At 42.1% G+C, this 22,531-nt stretch overlaps 1 protein-coding gene across 1 annotated transcript in view; it reads right to left on the reverse strand.

Annotated features, from left to right (window-relative positions):
- OBSCN (obscurin, cytoskeletal calmodulin and titin-interacting RhoGEF) overlaps positions 1 to 22,531 on the reverse strand; it is a 4,979,884-nt gene that overhangs the window by 838,018 nt on the left and 4,119,335 nt on the right. The window contains exon 66 of the mRNA XM_044066040.1: positions 925 to 1,197. Coding sequence (XP_043921975.1) covers positions 925 to 1,197 — 273 coding nt within the window. The remainder of the gene's footprint in view (positions 1 to 924; positions 1,198 to 22,531) is intronic.

Genomic DNA, 22,531 nt, shown 5'->3' on the forward strand with positions numbered 1-22,531 from the left:
CGTTAGTTTACTTCCTAGTGTATAGTTTAGTGATTTATCACTAATTAATATTTTCTGCTTGGATAATTAGGGTGTGTGTGTGTGTGTGTGTGTTTGTTAGCCTTAGTTTAAGGGCTTGTGTACTTATATTTAGCCTGTTTTTTTATTAGAAGGCTTATTCATATTTCATTGTAGTTAGCCTTAGTTTAAAGGGCTTGTGTGTGTGTGTGTGTGTGTGTGTGTGTGTGTGTGTGTGTGTGTGTGTGTGTGTGTGTGTTTATATTTAGCCTGTTTTTTATTAGAAGACTAATTCACATTGTTGTTGTTGGGTGTGTCTATTTTTCTGTCATGGCTGATGACAAGGACAAACACCCTAAGTCAGGGTTTAAAAAATTCTCTAAATGTGGACAGAAGATGTCTCTTACTGACTGCCATGTCAATTGTGTCTACTGCTTAGGTGCCTTGCACTTACAAGAAACATGTTCCATATGCCATTCCTTTTCTTCTCGAGTTCTCCAAGAGAGAAAGAGGAAACTTATTGATAGGGGTTTGTTGAAACCTTCTTTCCAGGAGGCTTTGAGTGACCAGGTTGGATCTAGTAAGTCCTCAAAGACCTCCAAGACTTCTGTGGATTCAAAAAATTTTGTGACATCGGCTCCACAGGTCTCGTAGCCGACTGATTTTTCTTTTCGGAGCTGGTCCCCGGTTTTGGAACCGGTATCCAAAATTCCAAAATATCCCCGACTTCAGTCAGTACCATCCATTCATCGGCTCCGTACCCATCAGTAAGAATGAATGTCGAGACAGAACAACTTCACATAAATGATTATCACTGTATAATGTAAAGCTGGTACATACTACAGTATTAACATAATACTAATTAGGACTAAGTCCTTAATATCATATGGTAATACAGGCAACTATTGAGGTTATAAAAGCACTTACCAATCACTGTTAGTCTGGCTGATGAAATGGCATCCCGGGATGCAAATGTCATCTCCCCAGCATGTTGAAGCTGTGCATGTTTTAGAATGAGTTTGTAGTTGTTTCCACTGACTTGCATTTCCCAGCTGTCATCTGGATGTAACTCTGAGCCATTCAGGTACCAGCCCACTTCTCCCATGGGTACTGCTTCACTTAACATGCAGTCAAATTCAGCCATAGCTCCAATCATCACTTCTGTGTCTATCAGGGGCTGCAAAATTTCAAGTCGCCATTCTATTAAAAAAGCATATAATAAATGATTACATATAAAGCAAAGACATGTTATTTAATGTTATTTTACACAGGAAAACCAAACCAAGAGTCAAGAGATCTGCATAAATGAGTGTTGTTTTATCTGCATATATACTTAGGTGGAATGTGACACCTTTTTTTCACTGTTGCAAAGTACGTAAACAATGCAGGTGAGGCTGCAATTTAGAGCAAGGGATTTCTAAGGAATTATTTCAGACAATGCCAATACCACTATTAGGCATGGTTTTTATGACAGTCAGTATTTAACTAAAGTCTACATACTCCATGGCCCAGTTCATAACTCTAACTATAATGCATGTACTGTACAACAAAGATATAAGGTTTGATTCCTGTGAAAACATGCGCAAGTGCACACACACACACACACACACACACACACACACACACACACACACACACACACACACACACACACACACACACAGTGTCTTTGAGAGAAACAGACTTTGCATTCCTTCACAAAAATTACAAAATGTCTGCATTGGTATCAAGTTTGTTAACTGCAGTAGCTGAATGATGTAAGAGAAGCCATTTAAGTCACAAACTAAGAAATTAACAGTTCAAATAAAAGTACATAATAACAGAAAACTATGACTATCATAAAAGCATTATTGTGGAATATCATACAATAATGAGTTGAGCAGGGCTGGAAAATATAGTGTTGTTTGTACATGTGATTGTAAATGCTGAAGTCTCTAAATTCTTTATGAAGTAAAAAAATGTTTATTTAATGTTAGTCAAAGGAAGGCAAACATCATAGTCTTGAAATAGTATAAAGTCTATAAGACAGAAAAATGAGTATACTAGGTGTAAGACGCTAGAGCATTAAGACTGACTGAATGTTACGAGTTAGTAAGTGTTCTGTTATTAATCCATTTTAGCAAGCTTCACTTTTTTGTATTTATTTGTATACTGTTTTGCACTGTTATTCCAAACTAGTTTGTAGTCCACGTGTTTCTTGTTTCTATGATATTCTCTGGTAACTGATTGTTCTACTTTATTAGCAACAATACTTAATACAAGAAATTTGGGAAAAATGATGTGTACATTTATGTTTTTAAATATATATATATATATATATATATATATATATATATATATATATATGTAGTTCTACCTGAAAACGGCGAAAGTTCTAAACTCCGATGACGAGAACACCGACACCGGAAGATCGACAACATAGAAGACCGACAGTTGAGAATTCCGATGCTGAGAACATCGACATGTTAAGGTAAGTATGTGATAGGGACGGACGTTAGGGTCAGGATGTGGGTAAGATAAGTGTGTGATAGTGACAGACGTTAGGGTAGGGTGCAGGTCAGGTAAGTGTGCAATAGTGACGGACTTGAGGGTTAGGGGCAGATTAAGTGAGTTAGGATTAGGGTGCGGGTAAGGTAAGTGTGTGATAGTGACAGGCTTAAGGGTTAGGGGCGGATTAAGTGAGTTAGGGTTAGGGTGCAGGTAAGGTAAGTGTGCGATAGTGACGGACCTTAGGGTTAGGGTTAAGGTTAGTGCATAGATAGTTGTGTATGTAAGGTTTAGTGTACGTTTGTAAGGTTTTTGGTGTGCTTTGTGTTGTGTGTGTGTTTTTCGGGAAAGGTATTTGTTTTGTTGATTGTCGGGATTGTGGTTTGTCGGGCAAGTGAAGTTAAGTGTTTTTGAACTTTCGGTTTCTTTCAGTTTTGTTGTGTCGGTTATTTCGTTGTCTGTGTTTTGGCGTGTCAGTGTTATCAGGTAGACCCATATATATATATATATATATATATATATATATATATATATATATATATATACACGTGTGTATGTATGTGTGTGTGTGTGTGTGTGTGTGTGTGTGTGTGTGTATAAAACACTACAGTATAATAACTTTCAGAATAATAGTAAACACAAACCTAAAAAAGTCTGTTCAGCCATTAAAGAAATCTTTTATCAGGGCCATCATTTCAACCCTAACCCCCTTTCCAACAATTCATCCCTCGAAACTGCAATAGAATTCAACTCTTATTTCATTGGTAGTATAGAATTTCTAACCGATTCCCCACTATCTAATCCTATATCTGCGCAGCAGCACATATATCACCAACTTTACAGACCGGACAACCTAACCTTTTTGGTGAAAAAGACAAAGAGTTGATCTGATTTTCTAATTTGTTTTGTTCTCTTAAGATAAAAGCATTAACTGTCTGTGTGTATCAAGGAGATGCAGCATCTATTCTCCTTTTCTTGAAAAAATTGGGAAGAAGACTGGTAAGTGACTGGATTGGTTAATGTTATTTTCAGATGCCACTTTAGGTAAAAAAATAAGGATTTGTCCTTAAGATAACCCTATCTTTATGAAAAATGATGTAAGGTTATTTTTGAAGAAAAAGCCTGGAGTTCAGATATTCTCTTTGCAGAAGTAATGGCTACTAAGAAGACTGTTTCCCATGAAATAATTTTTAAATCAAGTTAGGCCTTGTAGCACAACTGTCAGATCCCAAGGAGGTAAGGGATCTTTTATTGGAGGTCTTAGAAGAAAAATACATTTCAGAAAAGCCTTGCATAATTTGGACAAACCCAACAAATAATTTCTGTTCCCTGTGAGAAAATCAGAAATTGATGTCAGTTGAAGTTTAATTGTACAAAAATTTACTCATTCTTTACAAAAAGTTGTTAAAATTTGAAGTATACAGAAACGGGAGCACATACATTTTCAAATTGCTTAAATCCAAAATGGATATGAGGTCCTCTGTTTTCTTGAGCACTAAAAAGAAGTGTGAATAAGTTCAGAATTCTATCTGGTCTGGTGGGACATTTTGGAAGACTCTCTTTTCTAGCAGCTTTTGGATTTCTTGTGCTGCTGCCTTCCTTTGACTGGGTGAAATGTCAGGAAGCTTCTTTCTTTTACAGAGAGGGTCTAGGAAAAATGGTAGGTAATAACCTATGGATATTATTCTAAGCAACTATGAATCTTGTGTTATATTTGCCCAGGCATCTTGGTGATTGGACAATTATCCCCCGACTTCCTCCAGGATGGACAGTTTGGCAGCACTTCAGGAGCATTGGAAGGGTCTGTCTGGAAAAGAATCCCTGAAACCCTAATTCTGCAGGCCTCCTCTGAATCTAGGGCAATGAAGATGTTGTAGTAGTGGATGTTGAAATAACAATGGGAATTGAAGCCTTCAGATCCAAGGGTTGGATCCTCAGATCAAATTATGTCTGACCCAAAATTTTTCTTGTTTTGGTCCAAGACCCTGCACAAGACATTGAGGACTTCGGAGGAGAGCATTTTTTTATGCTCCACTGCAGCCAAATTACTGCATTTTGTGGGGGGGTTAGCCCCAGAAGACATGACAGCAGGTAGCAAACCTTTTAAAATAAGTTTATTACTCCTATTTGCCAAGGCCCCTGGATTATAGGTACAATAAACTTCACAAGCAGTGTCCACGTGCTCAGCACCAAGGCAATATACGTACTCCTGGGCATCCGAATTAGGGATTTTGTGCCCACAAGTAGTGTATTTTTTGAACCTGGTCAGCTTAATCGACATAGTTAAATACAAACTAGGAATTAAGACAAAGAACGTTCTCTCTTTTTTTGAGGGAGAGGCAAAGAACAATAAAAAGTTAAAAGTTTACAACCAACAATGGTAGGATAAAGAAAATACCCTAGAAGCTAAAAAGGGTAAATAACAGACAAAAGAAAATACCAGCAATAGTACACAGCAATACTATATAAAATAGTAAGGAAAACAAGGGAAACTGAGAAAGCTCCTAACAACCTTCGAAAAACTAAAAGGGAGGGTGGCTAAAGTTAGAGAAATAAATTCTAAGAAGAAAACTTTTTTTTCAAAGACTCACAAACAACCACTATGACAACTCAAAAGATGAAACTGCATCTGTTTGCAATGGCGGCAATTGAGATCTGAGGTAATGGGGATGAAATACTGCATTGTGGGTACATGGAGCAGCTCCAGAGCTGGATCCGTAGTCTGGAATATGGGGCCAAGTCAGATCTGAGGATCGGATCCAAACCCATATGTTGAGGAAGCATGAAAAATAAACATCAAATCTGCTACTTTTTCCCCCATATCACTCTCCCTTGAAAAAATAAAGGCATCTCTCATGATAATACAACCATTAAAGTCAATTCTCATAGTAAATTATTAGGAATGACAGTGAATGATAGTCTTAAATTCGACTTGCATATACAAAATTACATAAAAAAAATTATCAAAAACTAGGGATGATTTATACAGCCAAAAACTTTCTTGCCACAACTTATCTTCTCCTCACACTTATTTATGGCACTCTCATCTTTACTAACCTTCAGGCACCACATAAATTAAAACTTGAACAATGCTATAACAAAGTTGCTAAATTTGTAGCCAATACCCATTTCAGAACCTACCAGTGTACTGCACTAAAAAGCCTAAATTGGTTAGAACTACCTTATCAACTAACATATACACAGCTTATCACCTATAAAATTATCCAGAATCCATCTATTTGTCCAGTACTAAATAACAGTCTACACAACTATGTTCCTAATCAGTCATTATGATTCAATGATGAAAAATTCCTGTCTGTCCACAAAATTATCTAATCCACTTGGCATTGTGTGTATTTGTACCATGTTGCTATGGCCTGGAACTCCTTATCTCTATCCATCAGGTCAGTACCCTCCCTCTCATCCTTCAAAATCATTCAGGAAGACTTCCTACTCAAAAGCTGGTTCTGTACTCGTTCGACACCAGAATAAATTATATAAATGTAAACAAATACCTATTCATACCTTACGTCTCCTTACTCTCCTTTCTTCACTTAGTTCCTTACTTCTATCACTGTCTCTTCCCTGTCTTTCTCTCTAAATATACCATACGACTCCTTTTCTCTCACTTTATATTGCAATTCCTGTTTGTATTATACTAACTTATCTTTAATATCTCTATAAACTGGTTAACATTTCTCTGTTAACTTTTATCTATTCTTAACCAATGTTTTCATTGTATGTCTAATTTGGTATTTGTTTTTTGTATTGTTTTTATTTTTGAAGACTGTAAAATTATTGCTCTTAAATGTTTTGTTAATACTTTGGAGCTTTTCTCCCCAGGCCTCCGCAAAAAAAGGGCTCCTACCCAGTTAGACTTTCTCAGTAATCAAATGTCAGTAAATAAATAACTAAATAAATAATTAAAAAAGCATGGAAATTTTAGGATTGAAAGTCAGCAAGCAAATATTTACAGAATATGAAGTACATATAGCAATCAGAGTTTAGTACTTACTACACAATGGGCAGTCTGAACATCGTCGCTCTCACTGGAGAAAAAAACGCTCTCCAGCAGGGTATTAACGCACAGGTAATGTCCACTGAAAAATGAGTCCACTGCTTTTTGGCAGCATATTAAGCTCCTGTGGGGTTCGGACTGTAACGGAGATAACATACGCCATTATTTTACACTCGCTAAGCAGTACATTTGCTGTTTAACCAATGTAAAACTAAAAAAAAAAAGAAAAAAAGTGTTTGTGTGTTTATATCTGTAAGTTTGAATGTATGTATGCATGAATGTGAGAGTGACATCGATTGTGCCACACTTCTGCACTCGCTAAGTAACGCTTTTGCTGTTTAGTGAGTGTAAAATTAAAAGAAACATTAAAAAAGAAAAAGAAAGAAAAGTGTGTGTTCATGTTTCTGTGAGTGTGAGTACGCATCCTTGCATGCATGAAAGTGGACTTGTGTTTGTGTGAAACAGAAATAGAGAGAGAGAGAGAGAGAGAGAGAGAGACTGATCGAGTAGTGGCAGCAGCAGTTAAGAGCATGCCTCTTAACTGCTTAGCTCAAGAAATCTGGATAAAGTTTAAAATACAGGGGTACAAAAGCTCAAAAATACAAATTTTAAATACTGCTCTTATAAAGTTAGAAGGTTGTTAGAATGGCAAGATTTGTTTTAGTATGCATTTTCTGAGGGAAGTAAAGTCTGAAACTCAAATGTATGTCATTATTTAATGACAATCCCTAGTGGCTGACAACAAACCACAAATTGTATAAGTAAGGGATCAAAAAATGAGGCAAACATCTGGACAGCTTTTGTTAACTTTATATTTTCTGTTAAATACTTCCTCCAATGCCACTTTTATATACTACAGCAAGTTTGAAACATTTGGTGTGAAATTATTTTACATCAAAAATATATAAAAAAAATGATATAGTAATTAAGAAATAAATAAGTAAAACACAATTTTACAGACAGTCCATTCTCTAAGTACAATAATGCCCTCCAGGGTGTGTGTTACTATGAAAAAAATGCACTTCAAGTGGTGTTGAGGCCCAATGCCACATTTACACAGTAACACACACCTAGGTGGGCATTACTACTTGCATAAAAATATGACAGTATTGTTTAAGTAGGTATTAGGTAAAGATTATCTGCTAAAAGCAGGTGATGGCGGCTCTTTCGGATAGGTGTTGTAACAGTATTTACCTGAATTTATGTTCAGAGTTGCACTGGAACAATTCACAGTTGATGACCTAAGACTGAGAATGCATAACAGGTGGTGAAAGTTGTTTTAGGTCTGTCAAGGGCAGTTGTATTATTAGCTAAAGAGTGGAGTTGGTAGAGAGTAGTCTTTATGTTACAGTTTGAAGAAAGGTATGGAGATGTCCTGTTACTGAACACTTTCTGAATAAGAGGAAGAAGAGGAAGGTTAGCATACCTACAGCCAGTTAGCTGTCAATAGAGAGGTTCAGTGGAATTTGGTTCAGGATGCCAAGAACGTAAAGAGATAGATCCTGGGGTAGAGCTGGTAAATCTGTTCTCATTTTTCTTTAATGAACAATGCTTTTATTAGTATGACACAAACAGTACAGCAAACATATGCTGTAAAAGTAACATTAGTCACAGTGCATAGCATCATAAAGAAAGATACCAATGTTTGTAAATCTTCCACTATTCAGCCCATTTTGGTTTGTTCTGTAATGTACTCTAGAATCTCCAGCTAAACACTCTTAACACACACAAGTCCTACATGATTGTTTTACATCTGTGCAGATGAGGGGGCCTGTTGATTTCCCATCTTCTGGAAATCTCTTTTTTCCTACTAACATCATCAATGCCAAGAACAACATCCAAGTGCTCATCAAGATCAAGACCTAATAAGAATGATCAGACTTAGCACTACCTTTTCTGACCAGAGATGGTCACACCAATATTGATTTTCTCTTGTTAGCACCTTGGGCTCTCAACATGCCCTTAAAAATATGCAGCCAATCCCCTAACTGGTGTTCTTGGCATCTCCAGTATTGAGAGGAGGACTATGGCAACATTCAAGCTAAACTAGATGGGGTATTAAAAAAAAAAAAAAAAAAAACTTGGAAAAGACATATCCAACCAAAGAAGCAGTCGAGTCTTGACCTTGTGGCATATTTTGGAAGTAAGAGAATCTCTCCCCACTGACTTTGGGAGATGGTGAGGCCTAAGTCCCTTTCCCATGATATCCTAAATGTATTTATCAGTGAACTATATAGTGTAAAGTGAATAAACCAGCCCTTTAGAATGACTCTCATCATTCCTTGTCTCTATCCACTACTGGATCCAGGTAGGCCAGTGTTCCTTCTCATGCAAGGTCAGTTTTAATCTGTTCATTCCGACCGACAAATACCTGAGACTTGCCTAATTCTCAGAGTTAATGTTAGCCTTTCTTTGTGGGTATCACCATGTCATAGTTTACTCCCCTGGCATTAACTGATCTGTGAGAGATCTGGGAGTAATCAAGGTAGTTACAATCCCTCCAGACTGAAACACAGTCATGATCTGACTAGTAACAACTTCATTAATCATTCATTATTTTAGCCTTGTTAAATGCCCAAGCAACAAGCTGACAAAATTCTGAGGTGATAGTGCTCACTCTTCCACCTCTGAGATGCCCCAGTTCTTGTCTCTATCTGTCAAAAAACCTCATCATCCTGTCAAGCTGTGATCTCAACATCAGTATCCATGCAGGGTTAGGTGAAACTGTTAACAAATACCACAACATTTGAAGTCAGGATTTTTGTATATAATTTAAATGTCTGGCATCCCCCAGCCCCCTGCAGACACTACAAATGTGATAAAGTCCCAAGAAAGGTGGGGGTGGAGGGCTCCTACCTTCTAACAAGAAAGATGAGACAAACGGCCTTACTATCATGGGAAGGTTGGCAGATGAGGAACAGTCATGCCTTGCTCCACGCATAATACCTAAAGAAGCACAAACCTGTTTATAGCCTGGTCCCTCTCTTTAAAATCCAGGCAAAATCCTTTCCATCCCTGTACAAAGCTCCTAGTAGTGAAAAGGCCAGCACTACAGTCACAGTAAATGATCAACCCACTCAAGATCACAGCTGAATGCCAAAGTATGTCATTCCTTCCAACTTCCTAAGAAATTGACACCTCTGAAGTAACTGTGCTGATGGGGAATAGTTTACCTTAATGACCTGCATCTCTTCTGCATTAATCTTGTACCCTGAGAGAGCTCCAAACTGTTCCAACTCCTGTAAAGTAGCTTCAAGGTCTTTTTCTCTGGGTTAAACAGGCATGATACAAAGTCATCAATGTAAAGTGCTACTTTTATCTGAGAGACTACTACTGTAACGCCAGCTCAGGAACTTTGTCTTAGATGCACAGCTAGAGGCTCAATGTATAATGTCAAGAGTGGGGAGATGGGGACAACCCTGCCTAATCCCCAAATTGATTCTCACAGGTGGAAAAAGTCTCTGTCTTATTTTAATATTCGCAAGGGAGAGGTGATAAAGGCTGCTCAGTAGATCTGTAAGGTGTTAACAGAAACACTCTTGCCTCCATGCTTTCTGTAAAAAAAAAAAAAAAAAATGCTATCAAATACCTTACCTGCATCAAAAGTTGAAAAGATCAATTGTGTGTGAGCACTGTTAATCTCCCCCAGTGTCAGAATGATCTGTGGCAAATTATCAAAAGTACCGCCCCCTTCCACAAATCCCATCTGACCCAGGTATATAAGATGAGGAAGTAGTCTTAACAGCCTACAAACAAGCATAGTCATAAAAAGCTTACAACCATATTTTAATAGCAACAAAGGATCTTTCATCAGCTTAAGAATTACAGATACCATGTAACGTTTCCAAGATGGAGGGGGTGGTCTGTATTTAATTTGCTAACATTAACAAAAATCAAACAATGAGTAATGAAAATAGTAAAAGCACCAAGCACACATTCTGTTCACATATGATCGAGGTCTCTGGAGGATTTACTTATTTTTATTTGATAAGAATCTGTGCTTGGTGCTTTATTGGAAGAGCCAAACTGAATCCCCCTCCATGCTTCATCATAATCCCTTTCCACTTTGAATTCTAACCTTCTGCTTGTGTTATGTATCTGATTCTTAACTGTGTAGCTCTAAGATATCACTTTAAATCAGGTAATCCTAAATCACCTTGTTCTACTGGAAGGATCAACTTATCCCACACAACTCGTGCTCTCTTCCGCTCCCAGATACATTCTTTAAACCCTTTACCCTGGTTGCCAAAAATATGATTGACCTGTATATAAACCTAAAGGGGATGAAACATTTCACTGTTTGTATCTTGCTATATATATCCATAAACAAAATCTTCCAGTTTCTCAATTTTTGCATTATCTTTTGATTAGTCTTTTCCCACATATCCTTAGCTGCCACACAAGAAACCTTTGTAATATTTAATATTCTGTCTTATCATGTTCCCATAAATATGGATATTGCTGAAGCAATTAACAACCAAAACCTAATAGAATTGTACAAACCAACTCGTCCCCCAGGCAAAAATCTCCTATCCTATGGTCTAGCACGCCTCTGGAACTCTCTTCCACCATCCATTCGTACCACCTCTAACCACTTTATATTCAAAAAATCTCTTCATTCACATCTAATATCCCAGTGGGAATGCTCCTGCTCCCACCCCACACAACGTACACTGGCATTTTCCTTTTTCTCTTCACTCCCCCCTCTTTATACTGACAATTTTCCTTTTACTTTCTCTTCTAACTCATACATCCTTCCCTTGTACTTTCTAAGCTATTTATAAAGAATGCATTAGAATGTACCTTAGTGCAAGCTTCCTAATATGTAATGGCGTCTCAGTATTTATACTGTAATATTCCTTTTTACTAGTCTGTATAATCTGTAACGTTCTTCACTAGTCTGTATTATTTGTATAATCTGTAACGTTCTTCACTAGTCTGTATTATTTGTAATGTTTGCTCTAGTCAGTGACATTTGTTAACATTGTAATCTAAAACTTTTTGTAACCTTGCTTGTTTTTGGAGCTTTTCTCCCCGGGACTCCATTGAAAACGGGTTCATCTTGGCCCAGTGGACTATCCTGGTAAACCAACTGCAAATAAATAAATAAATGTGTGGGTACATAGTTTACAGCTATAGCCTTTGTTTTACTTTCATTAATTATGTATCGCAAAAAAAATTTAAACTGTCTCAAAATGTTCCACAACAATGAAATGTCTTTTTCTGGATTTATTGGGTACAAAATAATATAGGTTCATAGGTTGATACTAGGCTATCTGCCCTAGGGCATTTATAAGCCTAGCCAGAGTGTGTTTGGCTTTCGCCACCCTTTTAGATTATTTGACTGTGCCTCTGTATAGTAGGTCACAGAAGATAGCCCTTTTAAGGTTAGTTTACTGTGCCTCTGTCTAGTAGGGACACAGAAGAGATCCCCGGGGTAAACCTACAATCTCCCATCCACTCGTCAAGATTTCTCTTGAAGACGATCATTGATGGGCTCTGCCTAACATGGATTGGGATTTTGTTCCAGAGTGAGGGGAGCCTCTGGGATATGAATCTGTCCCTCCAGCATGTCCTATTTATTTCTGTGCTGAGGTTTAAGTCTCTGGAGCGTGTAGCTCTAAGGGATTTGGATTTCCTGAGGTGGAGCATGTCCATTAAATCTGGGTTGGACATGGCTTTATACATCAGACACAGATCGCCTCTGAGTAGGCGGTAAGCAACTGAGTAGAGCTGCTGTTTCTTTAGCCTAACAGCGTAGGGCATCTGTTTGAGTCCCTTGATCCTGTTGGTGAGGTACTTTTGGGGTCTTTCCAGTTGCTGCAGGTTTCGGGTAAGGTACATCCCAAAGGGGGCATTGTATTCAATTATGGGCCTGATGAGTAGAGGGGCACAATGACCTCTCTTGATCTAGATGGGAACCGTTTCGTGATAAGGTGGGCTATATAAAAGGTCTTTCTAACCACTTTGGCAATGTGGCTGTCAAAGGAGAGATTGCTATCTACTTGGGTCCCCAAATGCCTAATTACTTCTTCCGTACTTAATGTATTTCCACCTATGTGGTAGTTTGTGGGCACTTTGTTTTTCCCAAAGGGGATGATTATGCACTTTTTGGCATTTAGCTTTAGGCCATGGCTCTGGCACCAGTTATCCGTCTCTGTGAGACCCTTTTGGAGGATGCTTGTGTCAGTCGGCGAGTCGATTATGGCACCCAGTTTGCAGTCATCTGCAAACTTGGTCAGCCATAGTCCTCCCATGTTAGCCTGTACCTCCGAGAAATATATACCGAACAAGAGAGGTCCCAGGACTGAGCCTTGTGGGACGCCACTTGTAACTGGTTTAGAGTCTGACATGGCACCTGCAATTCTGACCATGTGGGTTCTATCCCGGAGCCAGTTTGCAACCCATCTTGTGACTTAGGGGTTGATATTTAAGCTGGTGAGCTTATTTATGATGCCTGAGTGGGGTATTGTGTCAAAGGCTTTTGCGAGGTCCACGTAGGCTGTGTGGACTACCTTCCCTTCATCTATTGCCTTGGTGACTGTTTCAAAGAGGTCGACCAGGTTCAAGAGGCAAGATTTGCCCTTAACAAAGCCGAATTTGGTGGGATCCAGTGTTTGGAGGTTCCCAATGTCTTTGTTTATGAGTTCCATGATGATACGCTCCATAGCTTTGCAGAGCAGGCTAGTCAGGCTTATAGGGCGATAGTTTCCGGGGTCCGTTGTGGCACCACCTTTGTGGAGTGGGACCACTGTTGCTGGACGCCATTCCTTGGGTACATATCCTGTAGTGAGGCTGAGATTGAACAGTGACTTTATATGAGGGTTCAGTTCTTCTTGAAGCTCATTTAAGACGCAGCCCGGGACTCCGTCCGGTCCCATTGATGCTGTGTTTTTTGCTTTGGAGAGGGCAGCTCTCACCTGTGCATCTGTGATGTCAGGGAGTCTACACTCTGTTGGGATAGACATTTGCTCTTTTGGGCGGGAGGGGGGGAGAAGTTTGCACTGAACTTGTCTGCCAGGATGTTGGCAATGTCTGTGGGCTCAGTGTATTTTTTGTCATTTTGCACTAACTCAGAGCATATCTGGGAGTTGCCACCCAGGTTCCTGACATAACTGAAGAAGGCCTTGTGATTATCTTTAGCGTCTTGTGCAATTTTTCTTTCGAAGCTGGCCTTAGATGATTTTATGAGGGATTGTAGTTTCTTGCTAGAACTGATCAGAGATGCCTTCCCTTTTTGGGATTTTGCTGTATCATGTAGTAGCTTCCTCCTTCTGTTGTATAGCTTGTTTATGGCTGGGGTCCACCAGACAGGTCTCCTGCCTTTGGAGGAGTGAGGCTTTGTTTTATTTGGGATAGCACGATCCATGCATTCCTGTAGGTGTCCATAGAATGCATTTGTAAAGGATTCTGTGGTTTGGGCCGTATTTTCCACTGACCGGGGGCTTTGAAGGATTCCACCTCGGTTTTGAGAAGTGTGAAATTTGCTTTTGAGAAGTTTTTCACCGTGATTTCCTTGGCTGGGGGTGGGGACGGGATTAGGATGTCCAGTGAGATTAATTTATGGTCAGATCTTACCAATGAGGGGTATACCTCTGGTATGGAACATAGAGTCCTCATGTTGGTCATGATCACATCCAATATGTTTTCCCCTCTTGTGGGAGTGGTGACCAGTTGTTCCATGGCATTTGAGTTTATAAATTCTAGGAACCGTTGGGCGAGGGTGTTGGGGCTTGAGTAGTGCTCCCAGTCTATGTTTGGGTAGTTGAAGTCACCCAATATGATGGTGTTTGGAGAGACCTTCACATTTTCTAGTGTTCTCAGGAAAGCCGAGTGGGGTTCCTGAGTTTGGGAGGGTGGTCTGTAGCAGCCTACAAACTGAAAGGCAGTTTTGCCCACTGTTAGTTGCACATGGATGGTCTCCGATGCTTCGTGCAGTGCCACTAACCTGGAGGTGTGGGTATCTTTGATGAATATGGATACTCCCCCTCCTTTTGTGGTTCGGTCCGAGTTAAGGGGCTGAAAAGCATGTTAGGAAGTATAACCTGGTAGTGCTGGGGTGCTCTCGGGAGCCTTGAACCAGGTTTCTGTTACTGCACAGATATCGATATTCTCCATACTGAGGAGAGCCTCGAGTGTGTGCATCTTGAGGTTTAGACTTCTGGCGTTGAGCAGCATTACCCTTAGTTTCTTTTTCCTTGTGTTGTCTATGGGGGTGGGTTTGTCTTTTGAGCCTTGCCTAAAAAAGGCACTATGAGGGTGGCAAGGGCCTTAGCCAGTATTCGAAAGCCCAGGGGTGACAGGTGCAAGCCATCCCTAGAGCAACAACGTGGCTTGTCGAGCATGTCATCCCAGGCTGACAGACACTGGATCCCCTTTGAATGACACCAATCCTTTAGCCAATTGTTAAAAATTATCATTTTGTCTTTATACTGTGGCATCATTCTTGGTGAACTACAAATGAAGCCAACTTTTCTTCATTACCATACCAATTATATAGCCTTGAATTTCTGAGTCTCTTATTTTTTTATTCACCAATCACTCTAAATATCAAGCAAATAACAAAGGGGTAAAGGACACCCTGTATGGTTCCTCTGTTCAGACACAACTTATCAGATAGGAAACCCTCCCCACATTAATTCTTGTCTTTGACTGTTCATATATCCTCCTAATTAACCTTAATATTGTATCAGCACGTACACTGACCTACTCATAAAATCCCAGGTTACTGCACTGAATGCTTTCTATGCATCAAAACCCACCACCAACAGCAGTATTTTCTTGCATTCTGCATGCCTCTGGATAACCATTGTTCTATTAATGCTGTCAAATGTTGGCCTCCCCACTACAAAATGACATTGAGCCATATCTATCAATTTTGGTAACACCTTTGCTAGTACAGACACAAACACTTTATAAGCATGGTTTAAAACTGAAATAGATCTATATTAAGCTTTTATCATCTTTAGTTTATTATAGGCAGTTTCCTCCAAGATGTTGGTGCTTCACTACCTTTTAAAATACTCTTAAACGAAACCTTCTAGATCGTTATCATTTTCTTCCCTCCTAATGTCCAAACTTCCTCTGGAATACCAGTTGTTGCTAAAGACTTTCCTGCACATTGATTATTTTTTTTCTGGTTATAAGCTCCCCTGGGTTTAGCAACAACCCTAATGACTTTCTGCTGCCTAAGTCATTGTGCTAAAAGTTTTTGTGCTCTCTGGAGTCATCTATCAAATATTTTTTCTAAACTCATGCATATTGCACAGACACTATCTTGTCTTCTCCTTAGCACTCTGACATTGTGCATCTTCTTAATCTGAAAGATAAAATCCCCCTTAATCTGCAGTACTTCAACCTTTGTTAGCCCCTCTAAATAATTTGCATTATTTCCTAACCGTATCTCTCTTTTTATTTCAAGTCTATTTTAAATTCTATTTTCATTTTATCCCACTCACTAGCAATAATTTATGAAAAAATGTCTATCTTCCTTAATAATGCTTGAATAATTTCTACTACCCATTCTTAAAATTCCTCTTTTTAACACATGTGGGGAAGTGCCAGTGTCTCATTTTTTATTTCATTACCCTGCATTGTTATCTTAGTTTTTGTTAGTATATGATCTGAAATAGTTACTGGATGTGTGTCACAGCTTTTAATTAAATGCATATGCTCCTGTGAAATATAATTACTATTTATAAACTTTATTTTTCACTAAACTGCTTGCCCTTGTACCTTTAATTTTTGTATTTTTCTCAGTAAGTAATGATCAGCACCCTCAAGGTTAGCTGCTTGCAACTGCAGACAGTTCATCTCCATGCAAACATAGTCAGCAGTGACAGAAAAAAAGAGAAAAAAGCAGCTTCCAACTCTGCAGATGCATGAAGGAATCTTTTGTCAATATCACTCAGCACAGAACTGAATGTAACTGCATTCAGCTGCAGACTTCATGACTCCTACTGAATGTTTGCTGATGAAGAAAAACAAGCAAACACCATTGCATATACAAAAAACATTAGTACTTCTCATGCCTCTCATCACTTTGCCTTATTTCCAAGCCTACTTGCTTACAAAAACACTTGTTTATATATTAAACCAAAGGCATTAACCAAGATATTCACCTTTGCAAAAATAAGAAAAAACATCTCACCTGTACATATAATATAATCAGTGCACTTTTACAACCCACCCCCACTCAAGCAGCCCAAGATCACATCACATTAACTTAAACTTGCTTTGGTCCGGCCTTTCTTCCCTTATTACAATAAAGCCCTACTGTACAAGAATTAATAACTTTTAGTTATGTACTTACCATAACTTTAGATGTTTGGGATCCATCTCGCCTACATTCTGTACTGATGGGTTCGGAGCCGATCCTCGGCTCCGACTCGGCACGCTATACTATAGCACAAAGTCTCTTATTGGCTGAGCTATCCTACATCCCAGGATGCACCACCCCTGCTTCCCCAGATCTTGTTTGTCCGCACACAAGCACACATACATAGACTGTTGATATAACATTGCCAGGTGTTTCAAGATGAAACGGCTGAACTCGGACCGTCCGGTCTCTTCTGATCTCCAAGGCAGGGGGAAGGAGGGTGGGTTATTAGGAATGTAGGCGAGATGGATCCCAAACATCTAAAGTTATGGTAAGTACATAACTAAAAGATGTTATGTGATCCTATCTCGCCTACATTCTGTACTGATGGGACAGCGTCCCTAGCACCTGATTCCTGGGTGGCTCACTGGAAAACACTCCTGAGAACTGTGGAACCGAAGGAAGCTCGCCCCCGAGATGCCACATCCAATTTGTAATGAGAAATGAAGGTGTGAGAAGAAGACCATGTAGCCGCAGCACAAATGTCATTAATGGCAAGCTTAGAATGAAAAGCTGCCGAAGTAGCCATAGCCCTGGTAGAATGAGCTGTCACAGAAGTTGTAAGCTCTTTATTAGAAATGAAATAAGTATGACTGATATAGTCTCTGATCCACTTGGCAGTAGTGACTTTGGTGACGGCTTTGCCCAATTTATTGTCCGAAAAGGACACAAACAACTGATCTGTTTTCCGTGTTTGGTGCGTCCTATCCAAATAGAAGCACAATTGCCTATGAACATCTAAGGTGTGAAAAATGTATTCCGCTCTGTCTGAGTACTTTGGGAAGAAAACTGGAAGTGCCAATGACTGTTGCAGACAAAAACTAGAACAAACCTTAGGAACAAAGGATGGATTCGGTCTGAGGGATACTCTATCCTTGTGAAAAACCAGGTATGGTGGTTTGACACATAAGGCTTAAAGTTCCGAAACTCTTCTGGCTGATGTAATTGCAACTAAGAAAGCAGTCTTCCAAGAAAGAAATTTCAAGTCGCAAGTTGCTGCCGGTTCGAAGGGGGAAGAAGTCAAAGCACCTAACACAACATTAAAGTCCCACGGTGGAGCGGGATGAGATATCGGAGGCCGAAGCAGCCCTGCACCTTTCATGAAGGCTTTACATAACTTGTTGCTCATCAAAGGTGGTTCTATACTCTCATGAAAATTGGAAATAGCTGCCAATTGAACCTTAATGGTATAGACCGAAGAGCCTTGATTGAACAGAGAAGCTAAGAACTTCAAAACTTCTGACACCGGGACAGTTATGGGATCTAATCCCCGGAGTTGGGCCCAAATAGCAAATCTCTTCCATTTGCTATTATACATTTTCTTAGTAGAAGTCTTGTGGGCCGAAGACAAGATATGTATGACTTCCGGATCCAAAACCTGGTTCCTGACTAAGGTTGGAAGAGGAGGAGCCAAGCTGTTAACCTCAACGAGTGGAGGGACTGATGAAGCTGTCCCGACTGATGGATCAAGAGGTCCGGAATTTGGTCCAAGAACCATGGACCGTCCAGTGCATATTTCCGAAGAAAGGGAAACCAGACTTGACGAGGCCAGTATGGGGCAACTAAAATCATCTTGCTCTCCAAGCGAATCGCCTTCTGGATCACCTTGGGAAGAAGGGGAACCAGTGGAAAGGCGTATAGCAGGCTGGTGGGCCAAGCTTGGACTAGGGCGTCCTTGGAAATCTCCCCCGGAACTGGGGTGAGAGAGAAGAACTGTTGGCATTTCGTGTTGAGGGGGGTTGCAACAAGGAGTTCCCCATCTTCTGAAAATCTGAGTTGCTACTCTGTCGTTCAGAGACCACTCGTGAGGGGAGAGAACAGTTCTGCTCAGTCTGTCGGCTATCACATTGGATCTCCCTGGAATGTGTGTTGCTATCAGTGAACGTTTGGTAGCAATTGCCCAATCCCATACCTTCATGGCCTCTCTGCAAAGGGGGTAGGATCTGGTCCCTCCCTGCTTGTTCAGGTACCAGACTACTGACATGTTGTCGGACTGAATGGCAATCATGCCCTGAGGGAGGTAACTGTGTAGTGCTTGCAGTGATAGAAGCACCGCCCTCATTTCCAGTATGTTGATGTGGAGGAGACTCTCGTCTGAGTGCCACTTGCCTTGGACTGACCTGCCCAGGTAATGTCCCCCCCACCCCATCTGGGAGGCGTCCGTAGTCAATGTGGCCACTGGAGGTGGTGGAACAAAGGGTCGCCCTTGATCCAGATTGGAGGAAAGAAGTCACCACCGAAGGTCCTGTTTGCACGTCTCTGTGATCAGAATGAGGTGACTGAGAGGGAGATCCTGATAAGACCACTGGACTGACAGGAGCCACTGGAGAATCCTCATATGTAACCTTGCCAAGGGGACTAGGAGAACAGTGGCCGACATGGAACCTAACAGTTGTAGGACCATCCTGGCTGGGGCTCGGCGTTTGGGGAGCAAGGCTCGAACTTGAGACTGTAATGTTTCTATCCTCTCTGTAGGAAGATAGACCCGCATTTGCTTTGAGTCTATCTCTACTCCGATAAACCATATGCGCTGAGATGGCAGCAACAGAGACTTTGCCCAATTGAAGGTGATTCCTAGGGAGTTGCCTAGAGATATAGTGGCTGCTAGGTTTTGTAAGAGTAGACGCCTGGAGGTGGCAGTTAGGAGCCAGTCGTCTAGGTATGGAAACACCTGGAATCCTAGACTTCTCAGGTGAGCAGTCACCACCACCAAACATTTGGTGAACACCCTGGGGGCTGTGGTGAGACCAAAGGGCAGTGCACGGAACTGGAAATGACTGTCTCCCAGGCTGAAGCGCAAGTGTATCCTGGACGCCTGATCTATCAGGATGTGATAATAAGCGTCCTTGAGATCTATGGAGCACATCCAAACACCTTTCTCCAGCAGCGGGAGAATGGATTGTAAGGTGACCATCCGGAACTTGGACTTCTTGACAGATCGGTTTAGTTTGCTGAGATCCAAAATGGGCCTCAAGTCCCCGGTCTTTTTTGGCACCAAAAAGAATCTTGAGTAAGTCCCTAATCCAGTCTGGCCTTCGGGGACCGGTTGGATGACTCCTTTTTGAAACAGCTTTGAGATTTCGATGGCTGCGAGATCCCGTTGACTGGGTGGTGGGTCCGGGATTTTCCGGGACGGTGGGGCTGAGAAAGAGGGATGGTGTAACCTCCGGCAATGATTCGGAGCACCCATCGGTCCTGAGTGATATTCTCCCAGGCCTATAGGTGCTTCGAAAAACGACCCCCGACTGGCTCCGGAGCTGCACAGTCGGGCAATCCTTCAGGGATGCTGGAAGGTTGAAGAGCCACGAAAGGACTCGCGGTCTCCAGTGTTGCGGGGGCCTCTGCCGCCTCTGGGACAGCGTCTTCCTGAAAAATTTCCCCCTCCTCTGCCTCTAGAAGGGGGATCGCCCTGCTGTGAGGATTAAGCCTTTTGAGATTTACGGAACCACATTTCCCCCCCTCTTCTAACCTTGGGATAAGGCCTGAAGGGAGTGGAAAACCGTGCTCCTATGGCAGTCAAGGTCTTACCCTCTTGTTCACAGCGGGTCAAGGTGTCCTTTACCTTGGGTCCAAACAGAGAGGACCCATCGAAGGGAGCGTCGGCAAAGGAAGACTTGAAGGCTTCCGCAAAGTGACACAGGCGGAGCCAGGCTTGTCTCTGTAGAGCAACACCTGTTCCCGCAGCTCTACTCGCCCCCTCGGCTGCATACGAAATGAGCCTCACGGATGAGTTCGATAATGATGATAAGGTTGCCAGCTGAGAGCTAACCGTCTGGGCCAGCTGCTCAGGTAGGTTACCGGAGAGGGTATCTGAAAGTTCCTTGACCAGATCCCTCTGAAGTCTGGTGAAGTGCGTCAGATAATTCAGAGACCTTAAAGTAAAGGCTGCTGAAGTAAGGGTGCGCTTCCCGTACCGATCCATGCTCCTGGACTCTTTATTAGGAGGATGGACGGACGTAGACGCCTCTGCCACATCTTGTTGGGTAGCAGATGCCACCACCAGGGCATCTACAGCCACACCTTTGGAGAGGAATTCCTTTTCGGGGGGGGGCTGAAAGAAATTTATTGGGGCAAGCTGGCACCGGTTCCACAGAATCCGGGTGCTCCCACGCCCTTCGAGAGATCAAATCTAAAAGCTCATCGAAGGGCGGAGACACCCAGGAGGCAGAGGGCTGAGACCCAAAGGCCTTGAGGAAGACTGACTCCTCAGCAGAAGGGGGTTTGGACTGCCAGTCGCCTCGTTGCTTGAGGATTTCTAAGATGTCCGCAAAGGAGACATCATCCGAGGACGACTTGGGGGACCCCTCCGCATCATCGAGGTCGGTGTCCGAGGTGAGAGACTCGTCTGGGGAGTCGACGTGCTTCCTCTTGCACTGTCTCTTCCTGGGAGGTTCCTCCGAAGAAGCCTCGGAAGGACCTCCAGGAAGGGGGGAACCCCCAATGGGGGTGACCTCAGGCCCCAGGGCTCCGCTGTCTTGAGACAGGGGGACAACAAAGGAACCAGTCTCCGTGCCAAGGGAAGGTGCCGGAGAGACGGTGGAGGTAGCCAAGGAAGATTTGGCCAAAGCACTCCTCATGGCCCTGAAGGCCAGACCCCCAGAGTCCTGGGAAGGTCCGACCCCCGAGGCCACAACAGTAGACGGCACTCCCGCAGCCGACGCACCGAGAGGGAGGCTCGGAACCGAAAACATCGGTCCCGAAGCATCACCCCCGGGGCCGACCGAGGAGGTCCGTGTACTGAACTCCGACCCAAAGGTCGGGGTTGGAGTAAGGGTCGGAGCCGACCCGAAAACCTCCACCGGCTCCACCAGCACAGACTCCAACGGTGCCGAGGCTGTTGGAGGAGGAACCAAGACAACAGGGCGGGCAATCGGCTCCGGAGCCGACTGGGCTGGAGCCGAAACCAACTTTTGGAAGACTGGAGACTGAAACAGCCTTTGAAGTACCCTGTCTATGTCCGAATCCGACATTCTCAAAGACCGAGAAGAGATCAAACGAGTTCGAGTCGACTTCTCTGAAGGACTGGGGGACCGGCTCCGAATCGTCTCGATAAATATCGGTGCCGAGGGAGACTCCACAACCAAAGCAATTTCCCTCGGAGCCGAAGTGGACTTCAGCGCCGAAGGGGAAGAGTCTGAGCGGGCAACTCTCATCGGCTCCGAAGTCAATGGAGCCGATGAAGGTGACCCGCCTCTCGAGTATCTAGCCGTCGGCTCCGAGGTCAGAGGAGTTGAGGCTGGAGGCATCGAGGCAGACCGTTTCGCCCTCAGCTCCGAAGTCCGTGGAGCCGATGGAGAAGCCTGCCGAGATTTCTTTGTGGCCGGTTCCGATGGGCTGGTCGGAGCCGACGATTTCTTTTTCTTAGAAGGTGAAGAGGAAGATGATAAAGCCTCTTCAAAGGTTGGTTTAATAAGCCCTTTTAAAATCAATTTGTTTTTCCTCTCTTGGAGGACCAGGGAGGAAAAAGCGTGACAAACGCTGCATGACTCCTGAAGGTGTATAGGGCCTAAACAATACACACATAGAGAGTGATCGTCCGTTATGGACATTTTGTAGCTGCATTTAGAGCACTTCTTGAACCCAGATGGTCTGTACTCTTTCGACATATTGAATCACAAACACTACAATCAAAAAGGAAAAAACTTTCTCAA

Source organism: Protopterus annectens, chromosome 3.part0 (genome assembly GCF_019279795.1).
Source record: "Protopterus annectens isolate FY-2018-M chromosome 3.part0, PAN1.0, whole genome shotgun sequence".
In the NCBI taxonomy this organism is placed as follows: Eukaryota; Metazoa; Chordata; order Ceratodontiformes; family Protopteridae; genus Protopterus; species Protopterus annectens.